The following is a 19,595-nucleotide window of genomic DNA, read 5'->3' on the forward strand; positions in this document are numbered from 1 at the left end:
CAGCATTGTGAATGCCTTGCCTGAGAGTGTGGTGTCTGCAGAGAATTTGAGTGTGTTTAAAGCATGGTATGATGAGCTGCGTGTATGATAAAAGCACCTCCTAGAGAGTCTTTGACTCCATGGGGTCTTCAGTAGTAATAATAATTTATATGATTTTACTATAGCCACAGTTGTTTGACTACAGGCTTGAAACAAAACAATAAGCATTCCACTAAACTGTTAACTACCAAAAAAAGATACCACTTTAACACAGTGTATACTGAGATAGTAAGCACTGCCATATGCATTTTTCTCATGGATCATGAGCTTTCACAGTACTATGTATGTGCATTTCTCAAAATTTTTTATCTTTATTTAAATTAGTTCTTTGCAATCAGATCTCAAGCATGTCAGTCCTAATGGGAACTAGACCCTTCTGTCTAGCATCAACACTAATTGTTGGCCAATGATGATGGTCATATTTATCATTATTGTATGTCATTTGTCTTTCTTTCATTTGCTGAGTGAGTTGTGTACTGATCTCCAGATGTGGCTGCAGAATATTGCAGAAGATTGAAATATCTTGAGCAATAGCATACAAATATGAAGAGGGGGAAGCAATGCCATTTAAATCCAATAACTTCATCTGTCAGTTGAAGTCTTAAACTATACTTTAATAGATTTTTTTTTTAGATTTTAATAGATATATGTACTTCAGCAGAATTATTCAAGAAACTATCTCCAGTTACTGACTGGTATCTTTGTCTACAATGAATGGCTTGCTTGCATAACTGGTTAGAAAGGCATATATAGCCAAAACAATAATTGATTCACTTGTTGATTCCAAAAGTAGAGAAGTATTCTATACCTTGTTCATATACCTCAATAAAGATGAGAGATATTACAAAAGTACCAGTTTCATATCACTTTCTAAATTATCCTCCATCTCTTTTGCCAAGGATAAATTTCTTTTTTTGCACTTGTTGTTCCTTACTTTTTATGCAGATCTACTGATAACAAACTTCTTTAAAGAAAACTACCTATATTTGGTTCTTTTAATTGGAAAAATCCAGACTTTTCAGAGCATAGGATTTGTTGGAGGAACACAAAAGTCTTTCATAATTTTTTATCCAGCCACTTCAGGTGTCCAGTAAACAGGAAGGTAGTCTCTCACTAGGAATGAAAATCATCTACCACCTAGAAAGCAAGCACAATAAGACTTCTTAAAGAGTCTGCTGAAGTGGTTAATAATTCACCTAACCTGAACAAAAGATCACTTGTTAATTTCCACAAGTTAAAAGTTTCTCCGTTAATAAATTATTACAGTATCACTTTAGGCCTGCATCTAATTTTCCATAATTCTTGTATTGTATTATGTCTGGATTGCTTGTAGTTTCATTGTCCTTGCCTATCATTGGTATTTTTATTTGTTTTCTGGAAAGAATGGAATTTTACTTAGCTTTTAGATATATATTTCTGCCTTGTGATTTGTTATGAAGAAAATGGTTATTTTCTTCATAGCATTTCACACAAAAAAATGGTTATTACTAAAATCAATAACCTTAACCCTTACTAATGCATTTTTCTGAAGTGAAGATAGCCCACTACTTGACATCTAAACAGCTTTTGTGGTCTCTGCTTCCAGTCCTGCTCTTTAAGCCACATCTTTCTGAAGTAATATAACACAACAGCTTAACCAATTTCTTTTGCTGTTCAAAAATAATCATTTCCTGCAGAATAGCAATAATGATATAGGACTGGGACTTGTCTTGTTTAGTAGATAAGTTTGCTATAATGCTGTATGCCATGGTGGAAGTTGCACATATGTCCAGCCCAAAGAAATTGTGTATTATATGATAAAACATTAGGATTATCTAATATGCATTGAGTATAAACCTTGGAGTTTGCATAATAGTCACTAGTGCCAGTTTCCATGCTGCATTGTAACCTAAATATATGCCCTCTCAGATTTCAGATAAGGGAACAAATAATAATGATTTATTTACAGTTGAGAAGAAGCAACTTTAAGAAGATATCCATGTAACATAGGCCTTTGGCTAGGCAGGGCAACAAGTGAAAGAGATAACTGTAAGTAAATAAAAACACTAAAGCATTAAAATAAGCACATCAGTGATATTTCAGCTACTAACAACAATGTTACTTCAACAACTTTACTAGTACAGTGCATTTACCTAACTGTAGCAAGCCACTGCTACACAATATTATATTGTAGATTTTTTCACAGTATTGTATGCAGAAACATTACAGGTATGATGCTAAACATTGTGATATCTGTAAAATTCCAGTTTCATCTTTAGAACTTGATCTGAAGTGTAGACTAATAAATCTCGTTCTTCCCATTTCTGTCCCAAAGAACACTGTGTGTGTGTTGTGTTGTGTTGTGTTTCTTAAAACATAACTGCAAGTAATGCACCTCTTATTTTGAGATGCCAAAACAATTTGAACAGAATAAATAAGCTTACTCTTAAAGTTTATTCTTAGGCATATCCTGGGTATACCTTATCTGAGTAAATGACTGCAAAAGTTGTTTTTTTTTTATTGGCATGCCACCCATGAAAGGTTGAAAATCCATAGCACATATGGCTGTGAGTGAGCCAAAGGTTAGATAAACACTTGGAATCTTGCTAGGAACAGTTGACCAAACAGTAGAGACTATCCTGTTTTAAATGCCACCTTGGATTATTAATAAGCAAAATGGCAGTGCTACACTATTTGAAAATCATCTACCACCTAAAGATATTCTACCTGCTTGGCTGACATTACATGTAAATCTCCATTTTTAGAGTGTACATTTGCATTCTTTGAAAAGATATTATTCATTATGTAAGGATAATCCCATTAATATTTAAAGTCTAGAAATTGCTAGATAACCTCCAAAAAGGGGAAATCATTCGAAATCAGATTAAGTGGAAATAAAATACTGTTATGGAAGTCATGGAAACAAAATCTCTTTATTTTGTAAGTACAAATGCGATTATGAAAAACATAATGGAAAATCTCATCTAAAATATTTTTATATACATGTTATGCTACGAGTAATTCTTCCTTCAAATGTGTACTAATTGAAGCTTTGGGAGAAATTTATATTGATTTTTAGATACTGTGAATTACCAAAATAACTATGATGTTGTCATTGTGACTTTCATGTTTATTTTTATTGACCTATTATTCTTTTAAGTTTTTATATAGATGAGATAGATAATCCTCGTCATTTGGACAGGATAATAAGACATTTCAAAACAAAACTAATTATTAGTTTAATTAATTATTAGTTTTTTGGATTGATGGTTAAAGAAATATAGCCAGAAGAGAAACCTCCTATAAACAATTCAGAAAACTGACCAAATTTCTTCTCATCCAGTATGCAGCCCTCACCATTCTTCCCTGGGGACATTCTTTATGTTGAGATGCATTCTGTTATTATGTATCTACTTGGAAACTAAACAAATGAAGATAAACTGAACATTTTGGATAGAAATAGACTGGATATGGACTAGTTTAGAGTCTGCAGGACTGGAATTTGTAAATTATTGGTTTATGTTCTCTTACACAATAGCATACATTCCCATAAGATATATTCTGAAATCTTGAAAAAGATTTATTAATAAAAATAGAAGAAAGTATACATTGAAAACAAGATATAGCCTACAAAATATTAAGAAAATTAAACAGTGAAATACAACACAAATCAACATCATACAAGAGAAATAATGGATAGAACATTGTAAGAATTTATGGTATGACCCAAATTTCTTAATAGAAAATAACAACGAAGAAAGCAGTACCGATATAGAACCAGTTAGATTGGAAGAAGTAAAAAGAAACAATAAAGGTATGAAAAATAGAAAATCAACTGGAGTGGATGGTTTAAATACAGATCTTTGGAAGTAGAGAAGGTTTACATCAAGGATGTGGAGAAGGTTTACATCAAGGATTCTTAAAGTTAATAAATAACTGCTGGAGAAAATGAGAAGTTCCATCAGATTGGTCAAAAGCTAAAGTTATATATCTATATTTAAGAAAGGAGATAAAGATGACTGGAAATTATAGAGGACTAAGTTAAATACAGGTTACAAAATATACAGTAAAAATAAAAGACTTACAAATATTGCAATCTACTCTCAGACGAACAAAATGGTTTCAGGCTTAGAAGATCACATATAGACAGTATTTATGTTTTAAAACGAATTACTGAAAAAAAGATGAGAATTTAATTTGCAGATTCATTTGCCCTTTATAGATTTTTGATAAAATACATAAAGGGAAAAACTATGGTGTAAAATGGGAAAAAAACCAAAAAAACCAAGGATATCCATTACATTTTGAACAAGCTGTCCAAAGTTTATATAAAGACACAAAAAAGTTTGTTGGGTAATAAATGAACAAAAGAGATTGAAATTAATTAAGGTGTGAGGCAGGGATGTATTTTATCTCCAACTCTATTCAGTAATATATATATATATATATATATATATATAATGATCCAATATACTCTACTAAGTGTTCCAGCTAAGATTTATGCATGCATACTTGAAAAGAGGATGAGGTTGAGAAAAATTGTGATTTTTTTTAAGAACAATTAAAGGATACATGAAATGATGATAACGAGAAAAGGGGAATTGTAGAATTGGAAGACGTTGTCACCTGTTAATTAAGTTTTTGTTCTGTAGTTTGAACATCCTTATGGAGAGAGGATGGAGCATTTTCCTCATGATTCTGTCTCTGATTGGAAGTGTTTGAACTTGCAAATATTGGTTTGGTGAAATTTAGTAAGTATTGTTGTAACTTCAGTTGCATATCATTTTAGACTGACATTGTTCAAGCTATGGTATGAGTAAAGAGCTCCACCTAAAATGTGCATCATTTGTTAAACCCATACATATTAAATATGTATAGGTTTAAAATTTTGAAAATGATATGCAACTGAAGTTACAACAATACTTACTAAATTTCACCAAACCAATATTTGCAAGCTCAAACACTTGCAATCAGAGACAGAATCATGAGGAAAATGCTCCATCCTAAATGCCTTCTTAGGCTCCCATTCAAAGCTACAGGCTTATGTGTTCATGAAAGTCCAAGTACTGCACAGTTAATTATTACTAATGCACATATCTTTGACAACAATAACGATACTGTATATCTTTAATTCATTAACTTTTTTTCATATTGAATATCCTAAAGAATGTACCTTATTATTATCCTTTAACATTCTTTCTTCTTGCATACCTATAAAAGCTTTTTTTTTAAAAAAAAATAAAACAAAATAAAATACATGGTATTTTTATCATTCCTACTCAGAAAAGATTGAAATCCATAGCTTGTGTTTTGTGCTGTGGTTGAGCTAACAGATCATCTGGAAACTACTCCAGAAACTAAATGTGGAACTTTTTTTTAAAGCCCACTTCAGTCTACTAGATATACAAATTGTTTCTTAAACACTCCTGCTAACACTTGACAAATCTGTGTTTGATAGATGTGTCATTTTGATAGATGATTCCCATGCCAAAATTCATTCCATGCATCACTGGTGGTGGAGCAATTAGAAGCATTAGTGGATATTCTAATAAAAAGCTAGCTTCTGTATAATGTTGACAAGTATATAAGTTAGATTAGTAATACATTTAATTTCTATTCCAATATTTTCTTGCCAAATTAGGCAAGAAAGGTATGAATGGAAGGTGAGAATTAAACATCTTACCTTCTGAGGTGAATATACTGTGATGTATAGTAAATGGTGCAAAGTTTATAGGAAGATTGGCACTTTTTATAAGTGATGTCTTGAGGCAATCACATCATTGCCTTTTATTTACCCTCTCTCTCTCTCTCTCTGAGTATAAATTATCCCATATTAATAAATGGATACTCTGATTATTTATATATATAATATTTGTTTGTTTTACTTATTAATAGTGTTGCATTAGAAATTGTTAATTTGGAGATGACTTGATTAAACAGTGTATATATATATATATATATATATATAAGTAATCTTTTGTTTGCAGATAATAATGGAAACTCAACAAGCCAAACAAACTCTAGCAGATATAGAAGCACGACATGCAGATATTATCAAGTTGGAAAATAGTATTAGGGAACTACATGATATGTTCATGGATATGGCTATGTTGGTTGAAAGTCAAGTAAGTTCACAAACATAAGCATCTGTTTTATTGCCTGTAATTTATCATTCATATAACAGATAAAATTTTTAGCACCTGTATAATAATGATGAAAACTGGAATATCATTTTAGGGTGAAATGATTGATAGGATTGAATACCATTGTGAACATGCTAGAGATTACATAGAAACAGCTGTACAGGACACTAAAAAGGCTCTAGCCTACCAAAGCAAGGCCCGTAGGGTAAGCAAACAAAAATACATATTGATTATTTAGAATTTTATGGTTTATAAAAATTATCATGTGTTAACAAAAATTTTGCTAACACGTGATAGTTTAAAGAAAGAGAAGAGCAAGGAAATCAACTGATTTCTGAATAAATGGTTTTTTTGACATTCAGTTGTTAATTAGTATTATGAAACATATGATTGCAGAATATTTTGAAAGTACTGTACGAGATATGACAATTTAATTCAATTCCCAGAACGGCCGTGTGGTGATTTGTTTGGAGTCATATGAGTAATTGTGTTTGTACATCTTTTACCTAATACATGCGTAAACCTCAAGCCAATAGAGCCATTTGCTAGTTGGCTATTGCAAAAACAATAGAGATATGTGTGTAAACTTTGGCATAAAAATGTGTAATCGAACTTTGGAGCAGCAACATCAAATTTTGTATGAAATTCTGCTACCGAAACGTTGGAGCTGTTGAAAGTGGCATATGGTGTGGATGCTCTGAAAAAGTCAAGTGTCTTTGAGTGGCATAAGAGATTCAAAGGTGGGCGAGAAGATCTGAATGACAACCCAGAAGTAGGCAACCAAAAACAAAAATGATGGGTGCAAATGTGAACAGAGTACAAGATTTGGTACGGTCTGACAGACGATGAAGTGTGTGATTAATGGCTGATGAATTGCAAATGAATCAAGAAACAGTCAGGGTAATTTTAACTGAAGAATTGGATATGCAAAAGATTTCGAAAGAAATCATGACAATGTGCTAAGCCATAGTGCACTCCTTGTGAGAGAGTTTCTGACAAAAAAATTGATTACTGAATTAGGTCATTCTGCTTATTCACCTCACTTAGCTCCGTGTGATTTCTGGCTGTTTACAAAATTAAAGACTGTGCTAAAAGGGCAAAGATTTTCTGACATTGCTAATATCCAGCATAATGTGATAAAGGAACTCGAATATTCCGGTAAAAGAGTTCCAGGCCTGTTTCCAAAAATGGGAACACCGTCTAAACCAGTGTATAAATGCACATGAGGACTACTTCGAAGGTGACAGTAGTCACTAATATATAGTTCTGAACATAAATTTTTTGCAGGTACATTCCAGGAATTAAATTGTCACACTTCGTATAAATTATGGGAGCCATCTGATGCTAATCCTTTCCTCCAGAATATACTTGCCATCACTTCAGCCCTGGCTTACATGAACAATAAGAAATTGAATAATAAATTATTGCATAAATTTTCTTAGCAAATAAAAGGTTAAAAAGATACAAAAGTACTATGCTAAAGCACATAAGAAGAATTATATGAAAAAGGAGCATTTGAAAGAAAATTCCAAAAACTCACCACTTTACGAAATTGGAATTTATCTTAAGGCCAATGGACACAATATTATGAACACAATGTAACATGGTCTTAATGGTTCCAACTTTTTGATGATGATAAGTAGTATGAATATAATGATCAATATCTGTTTCTTTTCAAGAATCTAAAAGTTGTAAACTACCACCCAGCTGACAAAGAATCATTATATATAAAAAGGCTAGTCAATTGTTTTTTTTTTCCTCCTTTACTAAGGTAAATTGAATTTACCATATAAATCATAATTATATGTTTTATATGGTAAATTCATTCAACATAAATTTAGAGACAGATAGTTTCAAATCCAGAACTCTTTGCAATATTTTTGTGATATGGAATGATTCTCCATAAGATTTCAACTAGCCTTTTTAGATATGTTGAGTCTTCATCATCCGTTTTCAGTTTTCAAAAAAGAAATGTATAGTGATCATTATATCCATGCTACTTCACTTCTCATCATCATCATCCCAGTCAAAAAATTGGAACCATTAAAACCTTGTTACATCGTGCTCATAATATGTGAAAATTCCAGTTAAGAAGGGATATGTGGAACTATAAGGTAGGTGATTATGATGCACTTAGGAAGCAGCTTCAAGCAGTACCATATACCCATAAAGGATAATAAAGATCTGCAAGGGAAGGATGTTCATGGTGGGGAGGGGGGGGTCGAATTGTTTGTCAAGGATATCTAAAAGAAGGAAATATCACACTGTAAATACCCAAGGTCAAGAGGGTAAATTGGGTAGGAGTTAGATGGATTGGATGAGCAGCAAAATGAAATTCTGGTAAACTGAGTGAATTTATTAGGCTTTTCCAGATGTCTTTCAGAATCATTCCTTGATTTCTGTTTAGATTTTCTCCTGAATGGAGTACAACCGCAGCTTCTTTGAAGTTTCTACATCGAAAATCTTCTTCTATATAAGGCATGGAGCTGTTATCCCAATCAATGGTGTGGTTAGGGATCGAGAAGTGATGGGCTAATCCTGAAGTATCTGTTCTGTTGTTGTTCACGTCCCCTATATGTTCTTTTTTTCGAATTTCCGGGCTTCTTGATGTTTGGCCTATGTAATTTAATCCAGAGGAACATGGGATGTTGTATACACCTGTGTATTTGAAGAAGGCATTAATGTCCTTAGGAGATCTTAAAAGGTGGTGTATAGTTTTGACAGGTTTATTAATATCTGGTCAATGATAAAACTAAGAAAAAACTCAAGTTTTGATGTTATGCCTTAGTAATTTATCAACTTTTTATAATAGGGTGACAGCTGAGTTGGATAATGGGAATGGCTACATGATGATACTGTTTGATTTTGCAAAATCCAGCAAAAAGGGTGGCTGATGGATAGATAACAAAGTAGTATATGGAGGAGCAGAATCCAGAAGGCAGGTGACCAGTGATGTGTCACAATGCTCTGTGCTTGGACCACTGCTGTTTAATTTGTACATAAATAATATAGGAAACAATTTGAAGGGAGATATTCAGTTTGTTTTGCTGATAATGCAAAGTTGACAATTGATGTAGAGAGCTTGCAGGATGATTTGAATAGGCTGACATTATATGGGCAAAACATGATGGATGTCAATTTAATGTGGAAAAGTATAAGGTTATGTTGGGATACAAAGATTACAAGCTGTGTTCCACATTGAGAGAACTGTACCTCATGAAATTGATGAAGCCGGGGATTTGGTGTAGTAGTAGTAGTTAGAGAGCTGAAGTTTAGAGGGCATATTGCTAATGTAGCTGGGATAGCTCACAGGATTACTTGGTTATTGAAGAACACACAAGCAGAGGTAAGGAAGTCATTTCTCTTTATAATACCTTCATACTCCCACATTTGAATTGCTGCTCAGGTCTGGTCACCTGGGTTTCTTGTGGATATGGAAGTGGTGGAGAGGATCCAGAGTGACCAAGATGGTGAGTAGTCTGTGGAATGCTCCCTATGAGAATAGATTGAGGGTGTGGATTGCTAAAGTTGGTTGATAGGCAAAAAAGAGGGAGGATGTGATAAAGCAAATAAGTTACTTAACATATTTTATAGGATTGATGCAGGGAAAATGTTTCAATACTTGGCTAGAGGGAGCAGAACAAGAGGTCATCCCTGGACGTTGGTTAATAGTGTGGTTAGAAAGGGTGTGAGGACTACATTTGTCACTTGGAGAGTGGTGAATGAATGGAATGGGTTGCCTGAATCAGTTGTGAGTGCTTTGTCTGTTAATGGTTTCAAGGAGAGGATGACAGCTATTGTGTTGATAGTTTGAGTCTCTCACAATGAGTCTTAGGAGGTGCCTGTGCAATAATAATGATGATAAGATATATTCCACTGAAGATCTTCTACAACAAGAATTTTTAAGAGGCTTAACAGCTTTAGTCTGCCAGTCTCTTGATCTCTGGAAGATATCTCTTGGATTACACTTCTGCATATTAAAGGAATTTCTGAACATATTGCTAAATTTTTAAAACCTCTTAACATTGTGGTGTCCTTTCATCCTGTTAAGAATATTTCTGCTTTCCTTTCCTCACCTGAAGCCAAGCTTCTTTACTGAGCTTTCCAGGAGTCAACCAGATCTCCTGCTCTTGTGATTTGTCTTACTTCAATAGTCTAGTAGATCTTCAGCCATACATCTAGTATAATGAACCAGAGTAGTCTGGCTTAGCAGAGCATGCCATCTCGACTATTGAATTCTTTGGAAGAAAATTAAGCTTTTACATAAAAGTAGATTCCTTGTAGAACTATGCAAAGAGAGCTATGAGGTCTTTCTACACTGCCTGAATTTAAAGAGATCTGATGGCCTTCAGTTATCCTCTTTATGGGAAATATTATTGTAATCTCTTATAAATTCCTGATTATTTATATATATATATATATGTGTGTGTGTGTGTGTGTTTAATTTTTATTTATTTATATATTTTTTGATTAGAAATTTACTGATCATCTACAATCTTTCATAGCTGTGGTGGCATTTTTTAAGATTAATGCTTTCATTACATTGTTAATGTAAGGATGTCTTTGATACTTAGGAAAACGTTTTACGTCAGTTAAAATTATTTCCACATAAGTTTGAGTTTCAGCCTTTAATTTTTACAAATGTGACAGCTTATATACTCTATTTTAAAACAGAAATGAAGTACAGCTAGATTGTGATTTTGAGTAATGCAATATTCGATTTAGTGTAAATTGTACAATGATACCAGGTTGCATTTAATGTGAACTAAAATTCAGTTAATGTGAGGCCAGCACGTGCACAGTTTAGGTTACATGGTTACTGTTAGAGAGACAGAATTCTTAACAGAGTTATGAAAAATCATAACCTAACCATTGATCCCAGCTTGATAGAAAATATTCACCATGTTTGGCAGTAAACAAGTAGAAGTAGTGTAGAAGGACCTTTTGCCTCATTGTATAAGAAATGACAAATGTTGGAAGAGAATTTAAAACTGGAAAATGACGATGTTCAGGAACCACTCAATTCACACTCAGAAGAATTGACTGATGATCTCCTACTTTTAGATCAATAAAGAGTATTTGAAAAAGTCAAGAATGGTGCTGGAGAATGAGATAATATGCAAGTGAGTGTTCACTTTCAGGGAATTTGAAGATATTTTTTGAGATATAGAAATTGTGAAGCAATTCAGTCTATGCTGCAAAATATTTCTAAAGACCAAGATGTTTTTGTCAGTTTCCGCTTACTGTCAGGAATGATATTTAGAATTTTTTGGTTTTCATTTTGCTCTCTATAACTACTTTGGCTTTGTTAACAATAAATTTAAGTTATAAGTATATTATTTTTATCCTTCATTGTAATATTTCGTTAATAAACATATAAAAACTTATGTTTAAAATGTTTTCATTGAATATTTCCATCAAGCTGGGATCACTTACTATATTTTACATATAATTATAAGTTTGAATAGTGCAAATTTGAATAATACAATCACTTCATGGGATTCATTATCAGCACTAATCAAGACCTAGCTGTATGTTATTATTAGATGGCTATCTCCATGGAGTCAAAAGACTCTTTGCGGAAGTCCATTATTCACATATTATCATACCTCTCCCCTTAAATTCATTCACCTCCCAGCAAAAAATCTATTTCTAACACATTCTTGCACAACTTCCATGACCCAATATTCTCTCCCTTCTTGGCATGTACTGAAAAAATTCTTCAGTGTGAATCCTATAAAACCCCTTGAATGATTGAAATACTTCTATCTGTTCTCTTTTTTGCATACGCTAACCACCCAAAAAGGCTGCGGCTTCGAATCCTGCCGTGGGCTGTTTGTGATTGATGTGGAAAAACTAGTGGTGGTCAGCGGTAGATAGCGTTGGTGTAGTTGCTGTTAATTGTAGTTGTTAATTGGTGGGGAGAGAGCTGTAGAGCAGGTGCCCTCCCTTGATGAGCCTATGGACTCTTTGGAGGTGTCAAATAATAATAATAATATCAGCTAGTTCTTGAATCCCACAGACCATTAATCTGTTCTCACAGTGAGCATTCCATAGATCTGCCACAATCTTTGTCACCTCTGGTTTCTTTTCAACATTTCTTCATTCCCACAGAATCCAGGAATCCAGATCTGTGTGCAGTAGTCTAGATGGGGCCTTATTAAAGCCCCATCTAGACTACTGCACATATTCCTGCTTGTTAATGTGTTCTTCAACAACTATGTAAACAGAAATAGAGGCTATTGTTATATCTGTCCAAAAGTCCCTGGCCTCATCTGTTTCCACAGTCTAGTTCAGTTTCATCAGTATAGTACACACCTTGCCATCTCTTCCCAAAGTGCACCCATCACTTTACACTTGGCCACATTACACTGGCAGCCATTTACCTTTGCCCATACTGTTAGTCAGTTTAAGTCCTATTTTTACAAGAGTGGTCTGAAAAGTTCTCGGCCTAACAATGAAAAAAAGAATTTATAATTTCAAAATTATTTTTATTTTTCAACATAATCTCCCTTAAGACTAATACATTTATTCCAGTGATGCTCCAGCGCCATCATCCCATCCCTGTAATGGTTCTCGAGATCTGCAAAATACCCCTCTACAGCTGCAATCATCTCTTGATTCAAAGTAAAATGATGACCTGCGAGGAAGAGTTTTAGTTTTGGGAAGAGATAGAAGCCAAATCTGGGGAATATGGCGGATGTTCCAACAATTTATAATGCAAATCCCTTAATTTTCCCATTGCCAAAACACCTTTGTGGGCAGGTGCATTGTCCTAGTGAAAGATGATTTTTTTGTCTAGTCTGGTTAAAAAATCAGAATAATGATAATTCTATTTTTTCGACCACCGACTTTAATTCAATAATAAAATTAGACTGTCAGTGACAAATCGTGTCAGCTCTTTGCTTTATGCGGATGATGTTATACTTCTAAATAAATCTGCTACAAGTCTGCAAGATTCTCTGACTAAATTGAATAGCTGTTGTAATAGATATGGTATGAAGGTCAGCAATAAAAAGACAAAGACAATGAAAATAGGCAGAATCATTGAAAATGTCAACTGTGTTGTGAATGGAGAACCTGTGGAACAAGTAAAACATTTCAGCTACTTAGGCACGATTTTTACTGAAGATGGTAAATTAAATATAGAAATAGACAACAGAATCAGCAAAGCTAGTATGGTGGGAAGTCAATTGAATAAATTCATATGGAATAAGAAAGAAATTAGTCAGAACACTAAATTAGCTGTATACAAGACAGTATTCAAACCAGTTTTAACTTATGGATCTGAGAGCTGGGTCAGAAGTAAAACACTTGACCAAGGACTAGAGACCGCAGATATGAGAGTCCTGAGAAAGATTATAGGCGTGAACAGATGGCATCAATGGCAATATCATATTAAAAATGAGGATATTAGGAAAGAACTTGACATTGTCAGCATCCAGGAATGCGTTAGCAGAGCTAATCTCAGGTGGTATGGTCACTTAAATAGAATGGGAGAGGAAAGATTAGCAAATCAAGTGTTCTCTGCCAGGAAAACAACCCAGAGGAAGACCAAGATATAGGTGGATTGATACGGTACAAAGTGCCTTAGACGATAGAAATATAAGATCTGATAATGTTGGAGTCTTGACAAGTAACAGACTGATTTGGAGGAAAATTGTAGATAGGAAGTTAGTAATGATGTAATTTTTTCATGTAGTACTGTCATATCCTGTACACCCCTTGAGGGTACATTTCAGGAATTTGATGATGATAAAATTAGACTGGGATATATTGGCCAAAGATTTTAATAACACATTAAGCTGACTAGTTTTGCCAACGTGACTGTTGGCTTCGTCTGGACATACATAAGTTGATAAAAAAACAGCTTAAAACAGGTCAAGCAAGAAACATAAACAGTACTAAATGTTATACAAATTCAAAAGACACGTTACATCAAATGCATGGAGCGTGTGTGTGATGTCAGACATCGTTATGCCAGTGCGTTCCGTAATTTGCAGCAAAGTTGAATTCTGATGTGCTAAGTGATCTTATGAGGGTCTTCCATATATCAGCAAGGATTATCCCTTGGTTCCTATTGAGGAAATATGGCATAGAACTTTTGTGCCATTCAATGTTGTGATTGGTATTTGAGAAATGAAGAGCTAACCTGGAATTATCTTTTCTGTTATTATTAATGTCTCTGATGTGTTCTTTTTTTTTCTTATTTCCAAACTTCTGGAAGTTTGTCCTACATAATTTAAACCACATGAACAAGGGATGTTGTAAACGCCAGGACATTTGAAGAAAGCATTGTTATCCTTTGGTAATCTTAACAAGTTACAGACTGTCTTAATTGGTTTGAAAGTTACTCTTATTTCAAATGGTTTAAGAAGTGTTGCAATCTTCTGTGAAATTATCCCAGTATAAGGAATGGCAATGGAAGATTTGTATTCAGTTTCTTTGGGTTGCTGTTGGAGAAAAGTATCAGGGTTTCTGATATGTGAGTTAATTCATCCTTGAGAGTTTCTCTTCTGTTATGATGCGGGTAGCTTTATTTTTGAGCATATGTATGATACTCAACTTTTGAGATATATGGTGTGAAGAAGAAAAGTGCAGATACTGGCCAGTGTGAGTCGATTTGCTGTAGTAAACCGTTAGGTTAACATGTCCATCCACTTGTTTTGTAATTAAGGTATCTAAAAACAGTAATTTTCTATCTCTCTCAATTTCTAAGGTGAACTATATTTTTTGATGGAAAGAATTTATCTGATTTAAGAAATGTTGCAAGTCTAAAAAGTAGTCTAAAAAGTTTGAAATGTTGATGACTTCATCCAGTGGATGAAGTCATCAACATTTTAGACAACCTATATCCTCAAGATATTACTTCTCTTTTCAGACATTGTGTAAAATTAAATTTCTTCAAATGGAATGAAACGATACATAAACAATTAGCTGGTCTTGCTATGGGATAGCCCTCTATTCCCCCCCCCCCCTTGTGAAGACTTATTTATGGAGAAACTAGAAAAAAAAAGACATTCTTTCACAATTAGACCCAAAACCAGTGGTTTGGTGGAGATATATCGACGACACTTTCATCATTTGGAAAAACACAGAAGCTGCACTTTTGGATTTCTTAGAATTGTAGAAATGCCACAAAGTAGGAAGCGTTGCATTGTCCAGAACATTCAGTGTTTGTGACATCACAAACAGAAGTCTGAGGCCAAACCAGGATAAACAGCCACCTCTGAATTTCATGGTTGGGGCTATGCATGTTGGTAAGACATTTGCTAGCCATCTGCCACACCCACACCTGTCCATCTTTGGTAAATGTGACTCATTACATGGCACAATACACCTTGCCCATAGGAGTGTTCATTGACTTTATTCTAAGCATTGGGGGGGGGACTAGAATTTCCTGTTGGCTTTTGAAGTTATTTTTACTTTCATGTTGCCATTAACTGATAATGTTTCTTCTTTTCTGTTGTGGAGATCAGGTTCACTTATGTGAGATACTCGAAGCAATATGAGGATGTGCTTTTTTTGTCACCATTACTGTATGTTGTCCAAAACTTGGAAATTTTTAACCCATCGTCTTTGTCTAAATTTAGTTGTTTTTGACATCCAGCACCTGTTTTGTTAATCTCTCTTTCTCTCCCCCTCCCCCCTTCATTCTTGTTTAAGGGACCATACTGCCTTAGATTAGCTCTCTAGTAGTAGTAGACATCAGTAGTAATTTGCATCTCATTAAATGCATTAATCTGACTACCAGAAACTTTTTTTTTTCTCACACAAAACAAATATACTTCATAGCCTTAGTGTTTTGGCCATAATTCCAAGCATTATTTCATGGTATGTTAGCCAGAACATTCATTTGGACTTTTAGTTTTGTTTATTTTATTTAAGATTTTAAAAGCTGTTCTTATTAAACGATTATTTTTTTGTTTGCTGACTTTTTTTATTTTCTTTTATGATATTTATTAATATTTATTTTGCTTATCATTTTTTAAGATATTATTTAATGTTTATTTTGCTCATTACATTTAATTTATTTTAATTAAGAGCTTTTGTTCTTTTGTTTTATGCTTTATTTATATTTTTTCTCAGAAAAAAATCATTCTAATAATTCTGGCTGTGATAGTGATAACCATTGTGGTCGTCATCATAATCTACGTTTCAGGAGGCTTTTCCTAAGCAGCAGAAAATCCATGTTTGCACCAATGTTTAGGTTAATTTGCAGAAAATAAAAATTGACACCACTGATGTCACATCAGCATAATTACCAATATACAACTGTATGACTTTCAAATGTTTTATGTTAGATTTAACATCATTAAAAATTTGTCAACTATGATTTTTACTTCATGCACATTTATCAGTTTTAGAAAAATATCAGTGACAAATTTTGGTCTTGCATTTGGTAATGTATTATGAAGATTAGTATATGCAGTTATGTATCAAGTGGTTATTGTGCAGAATAAGCTAATACAGAAAATAGTTGGAAGGGAAATGTTTCTTCTGAAACATGAAAATAGCATAAAATTAAAGACAAAAATTGAATTAATTTTGTACCATGACTGTAGCAGTTATAGCAGTCATAACTGCTATAACTATATTAACAGTTAATATAGTTTTTGCTTTTGTTAATAGTAAAAAGTTATATTTAAATTTACCATGTCAGCCAGTGCATCTTATCATTATTAATTGATATAAATGGTTATAGTGTTCATATTAAAAAAAACTAATTCAAAATTCCTATTACTGCTCCTAACATATTATTGTAAATATAAATGTAGCACTATGAAGCCTGTTCATGCTTTATGGATCACGTTAAGTATTTGATTTCAAATATAATTTGAGGATGTGTGGTAGTTAAGTTGAAGATTTCACCCAGGAAAGAAAGGAATGAAGGTTTTTCGAATGTTTGATATTGCATTGGGGGGGGGGGGGAGTGAGCAGCAACTTGAAGTTTTTGCTGCATGTCATCATGAAAATGAAAGTAAAAAATATAATTTGTTTAAAAAAGTAAGTTTTTTAGATGTTTCTGTGAAACATTTTATTTATATTTTGTGATGGTTGTTTATTTTCTTACTTATTGGAGCAATAATGTGATTGCTTTTGCTCTCAAAAAAAAAAAAAAAAAAAAAGAATCTGTGTGTTGACAGGGAAGGGGAGCAGCATTTTGAATTATGGGTTGCAGACCTGAATGTAGAAAGAGGAAAAGGCATTATTTTTATTTTATTATTATTATTTTTTAATAATGATTATCAAATTATAGAAAATCCATTCTTTTTCTAATGAATTATCAGAATTTCTTAAATTTTGTTATTAGCAATTTTGTCTTGAACTATAGCATAATATGCTAATTCAGCCACAATTTGTTTTCACTTTTTTTTTTTATTAATACTGCCATTAAAATTATAATAGAATTTGGAACTTTCTCAATACTAAAACATAATCATGATTATTGGTATAGAATTTTTATTTTCTGAATTAAATACCAAAGTTGAAGATTACATATTTGATAGAATCACTGCACTGCCAAATGTGGGCTTTCAAACATTATTTCAGATTAAAGTTTGCCACATATTTATTTACTGATTTCATCCATATTGAATTATTCTTCAGATCTTATTTTTCCTGGTGCTCTCATTTCTCCAAAAATTAGTAAGTTTTCTATTTTTTGAGAAGAGAATCTGGTGCTAAGAAGCTGTAACCTCACATTTGAAAGGGGGGGGGGGGTGTATCACCTACACACACACAACCTTGACGTTTTTTGCAATTTTTTTTTATTGTTACTTTTAATGAAGATAATTGTTTTCACTCTGACAGTAAAATCCTACCATATTTCAAATGAGCACAGTGCTTTCTTTTCTTTCTCATTCCAGAACACCAAAATATAATTAGGTTAAGGGACCAATAAAATTAACTTGTATAAATAATTAACATTAATATTCCTTATTATCTGCAGTAATAATGTTATTCCAAACTAGTGTTCTTTACTCGTTTTATCTTTGCAGTTTGATACATTTATTAGACTTCCAATATTAATTTTGAAAATATACATTTAGCTTTGTATATGTTGCAAAGATCTAATCCAGATCCTTCTCATATTAATGTAAAATAAAAGAATAATAATGATATGAAGTCAAACAGAGCTCTAAACTTCATATCTTGATCATTAAAGGATGTTGATAATACATTTTGCACTTCATATTGACATTTTTGTTATAAATAATTGTAAATTGAAACTCATTGTTATGCTTTAGTTTCTTTTTGTTAATTTGCATGTATATGTACATTATCATGTATTCAAATGATTAGCATTTTTATGTAATGCTGATTAATTATAATAAAACATCATTATTTTTTTATAATTTATTTTTTTTTGGCATTTTTTGTTTTAATAATAGGTTTTGAAATATTTATCATCAGATTACCAAAATAATATTGGAATACACAAATACATAAAAATAAGAATCATGAGAACTCCTTATGAGATGAAGAAATGGCAGAAAGGATCCTGTGAGGATAGTTGGGGTTTTTGTAAGTTAAAAAATTTGGTTGATAGGCAGAAAAGAGAAGGATGTTATAAAAACATAAATTAGTAAAGGGATTTCTAGGATAGATGCAGAATCAGCTTTTCAATACCTGATTGGAGGGGTGATAGAATAAGGGGTCACCCTTGAAAGTTGGACAAAATGTGGTTAGCAGAGATATGAGGATTAATGTTCTTTTGCTTAGAGACATTAAGTTATAATTAAATAACTAAATGCTGTTGGCCAGTAAATTAAGATAAGTTTACCCAAGAAAGAGTTGTCAATAGCTAATGCTGAAAAATAATATTTTATAATAATAATAATTACTTTTTTCTTTAATAATAAAAACAAAAGCTCTTTTAAGATAATTCTGCTAATTTTGCAATGCACACTTGCATTTAAAAAAAAAAACGTTACAAAATGCAACCTTAAAAAAAAAAACATATATGCTTGGGACTGAGTTCATGTCTTTTAAATAGTGCAAAACAAAAGCAACTTCCATGCTGAAGGTTAAATTGTCCAGAGAGCTTATGAGAATATAATCTGGCTGAAAGGTCAAAATGGTTATACAGCTCAGGGAAAGGGAGAAAATAAATATATGATCAGATACATTATGTAAAAAGTGATGTTGAGTCTGGTTATCGCATACAAATTAGCAGCACTATGCTGTCAGCAGTATATGCATGGCATAAAAGTGGCCATTTTGGAGGTGGGTTTCCATTTTGTTTCTGGAGTGAGAATAAAACGTTTTGACATATCCAAGAATACTGCTAAACATCATTTAGCCAATGAATTCAGGAGGCAAGCCATCATAAGACTCGAGTCAGTCAGGCAGAGGTAACCAGATGGTTGTGTGTCAGTTGTTTCATGGTTCACTGACTGTGGAACAATTCTAACAATCCCAAACAGCACT

General features: G+C 32.9%; 1 protein-coding gene across 1 annotated transcript in view; it reads left to right on the top strand.

Moving 5' to 3' along the window:
- LOC150101745 (syntaxin-1A-like) overlaps nucleotides 1-18,524 on the top strand; it is a 374,196-nt gene extending 355,672 nt beyond the window's left edge. Inside the window, exons 8-10 of the mRNA XM_090401045.1 lie at nucleotides 6,006-6,143; nucleotides 6,256-6,366; nucleotides 16,251-18,524. Of these exons, the coding sequence (XP_090257171.1) occupies nucleotides 6,006-6,143; nucleotides 6,256-6,366; nucleotides 16,251-16,337 (336 nt within the window). The 3' untranslated portion in view covers nucleotides 16,338-18,524. The remainder of the gene's footprint in view (nucleotides 1-6,005; nucleotides 6,144-6,255; nucleotides 6,367-16,250) is intronic.
- Nucleotides 18,525-19,595: the final 1,071 nt, after the last annotated feature.

Source organism: Typopeltis vanoorti, chromosome 11 (assembly GCF_054136105.1).
Source record: "Typopeltis vanoorti isolate ZY-2024b chromosome 11, IOZ_Tvanoo_1.0, whole genome shotgun sequence".
Taxonomy (NCBI): Eukaryota; Metazoa; Arthropoda; class Arachnida; order Uropygi; family Thelyphonidae; genus Typopeltis; species Typopeltis vanoorti.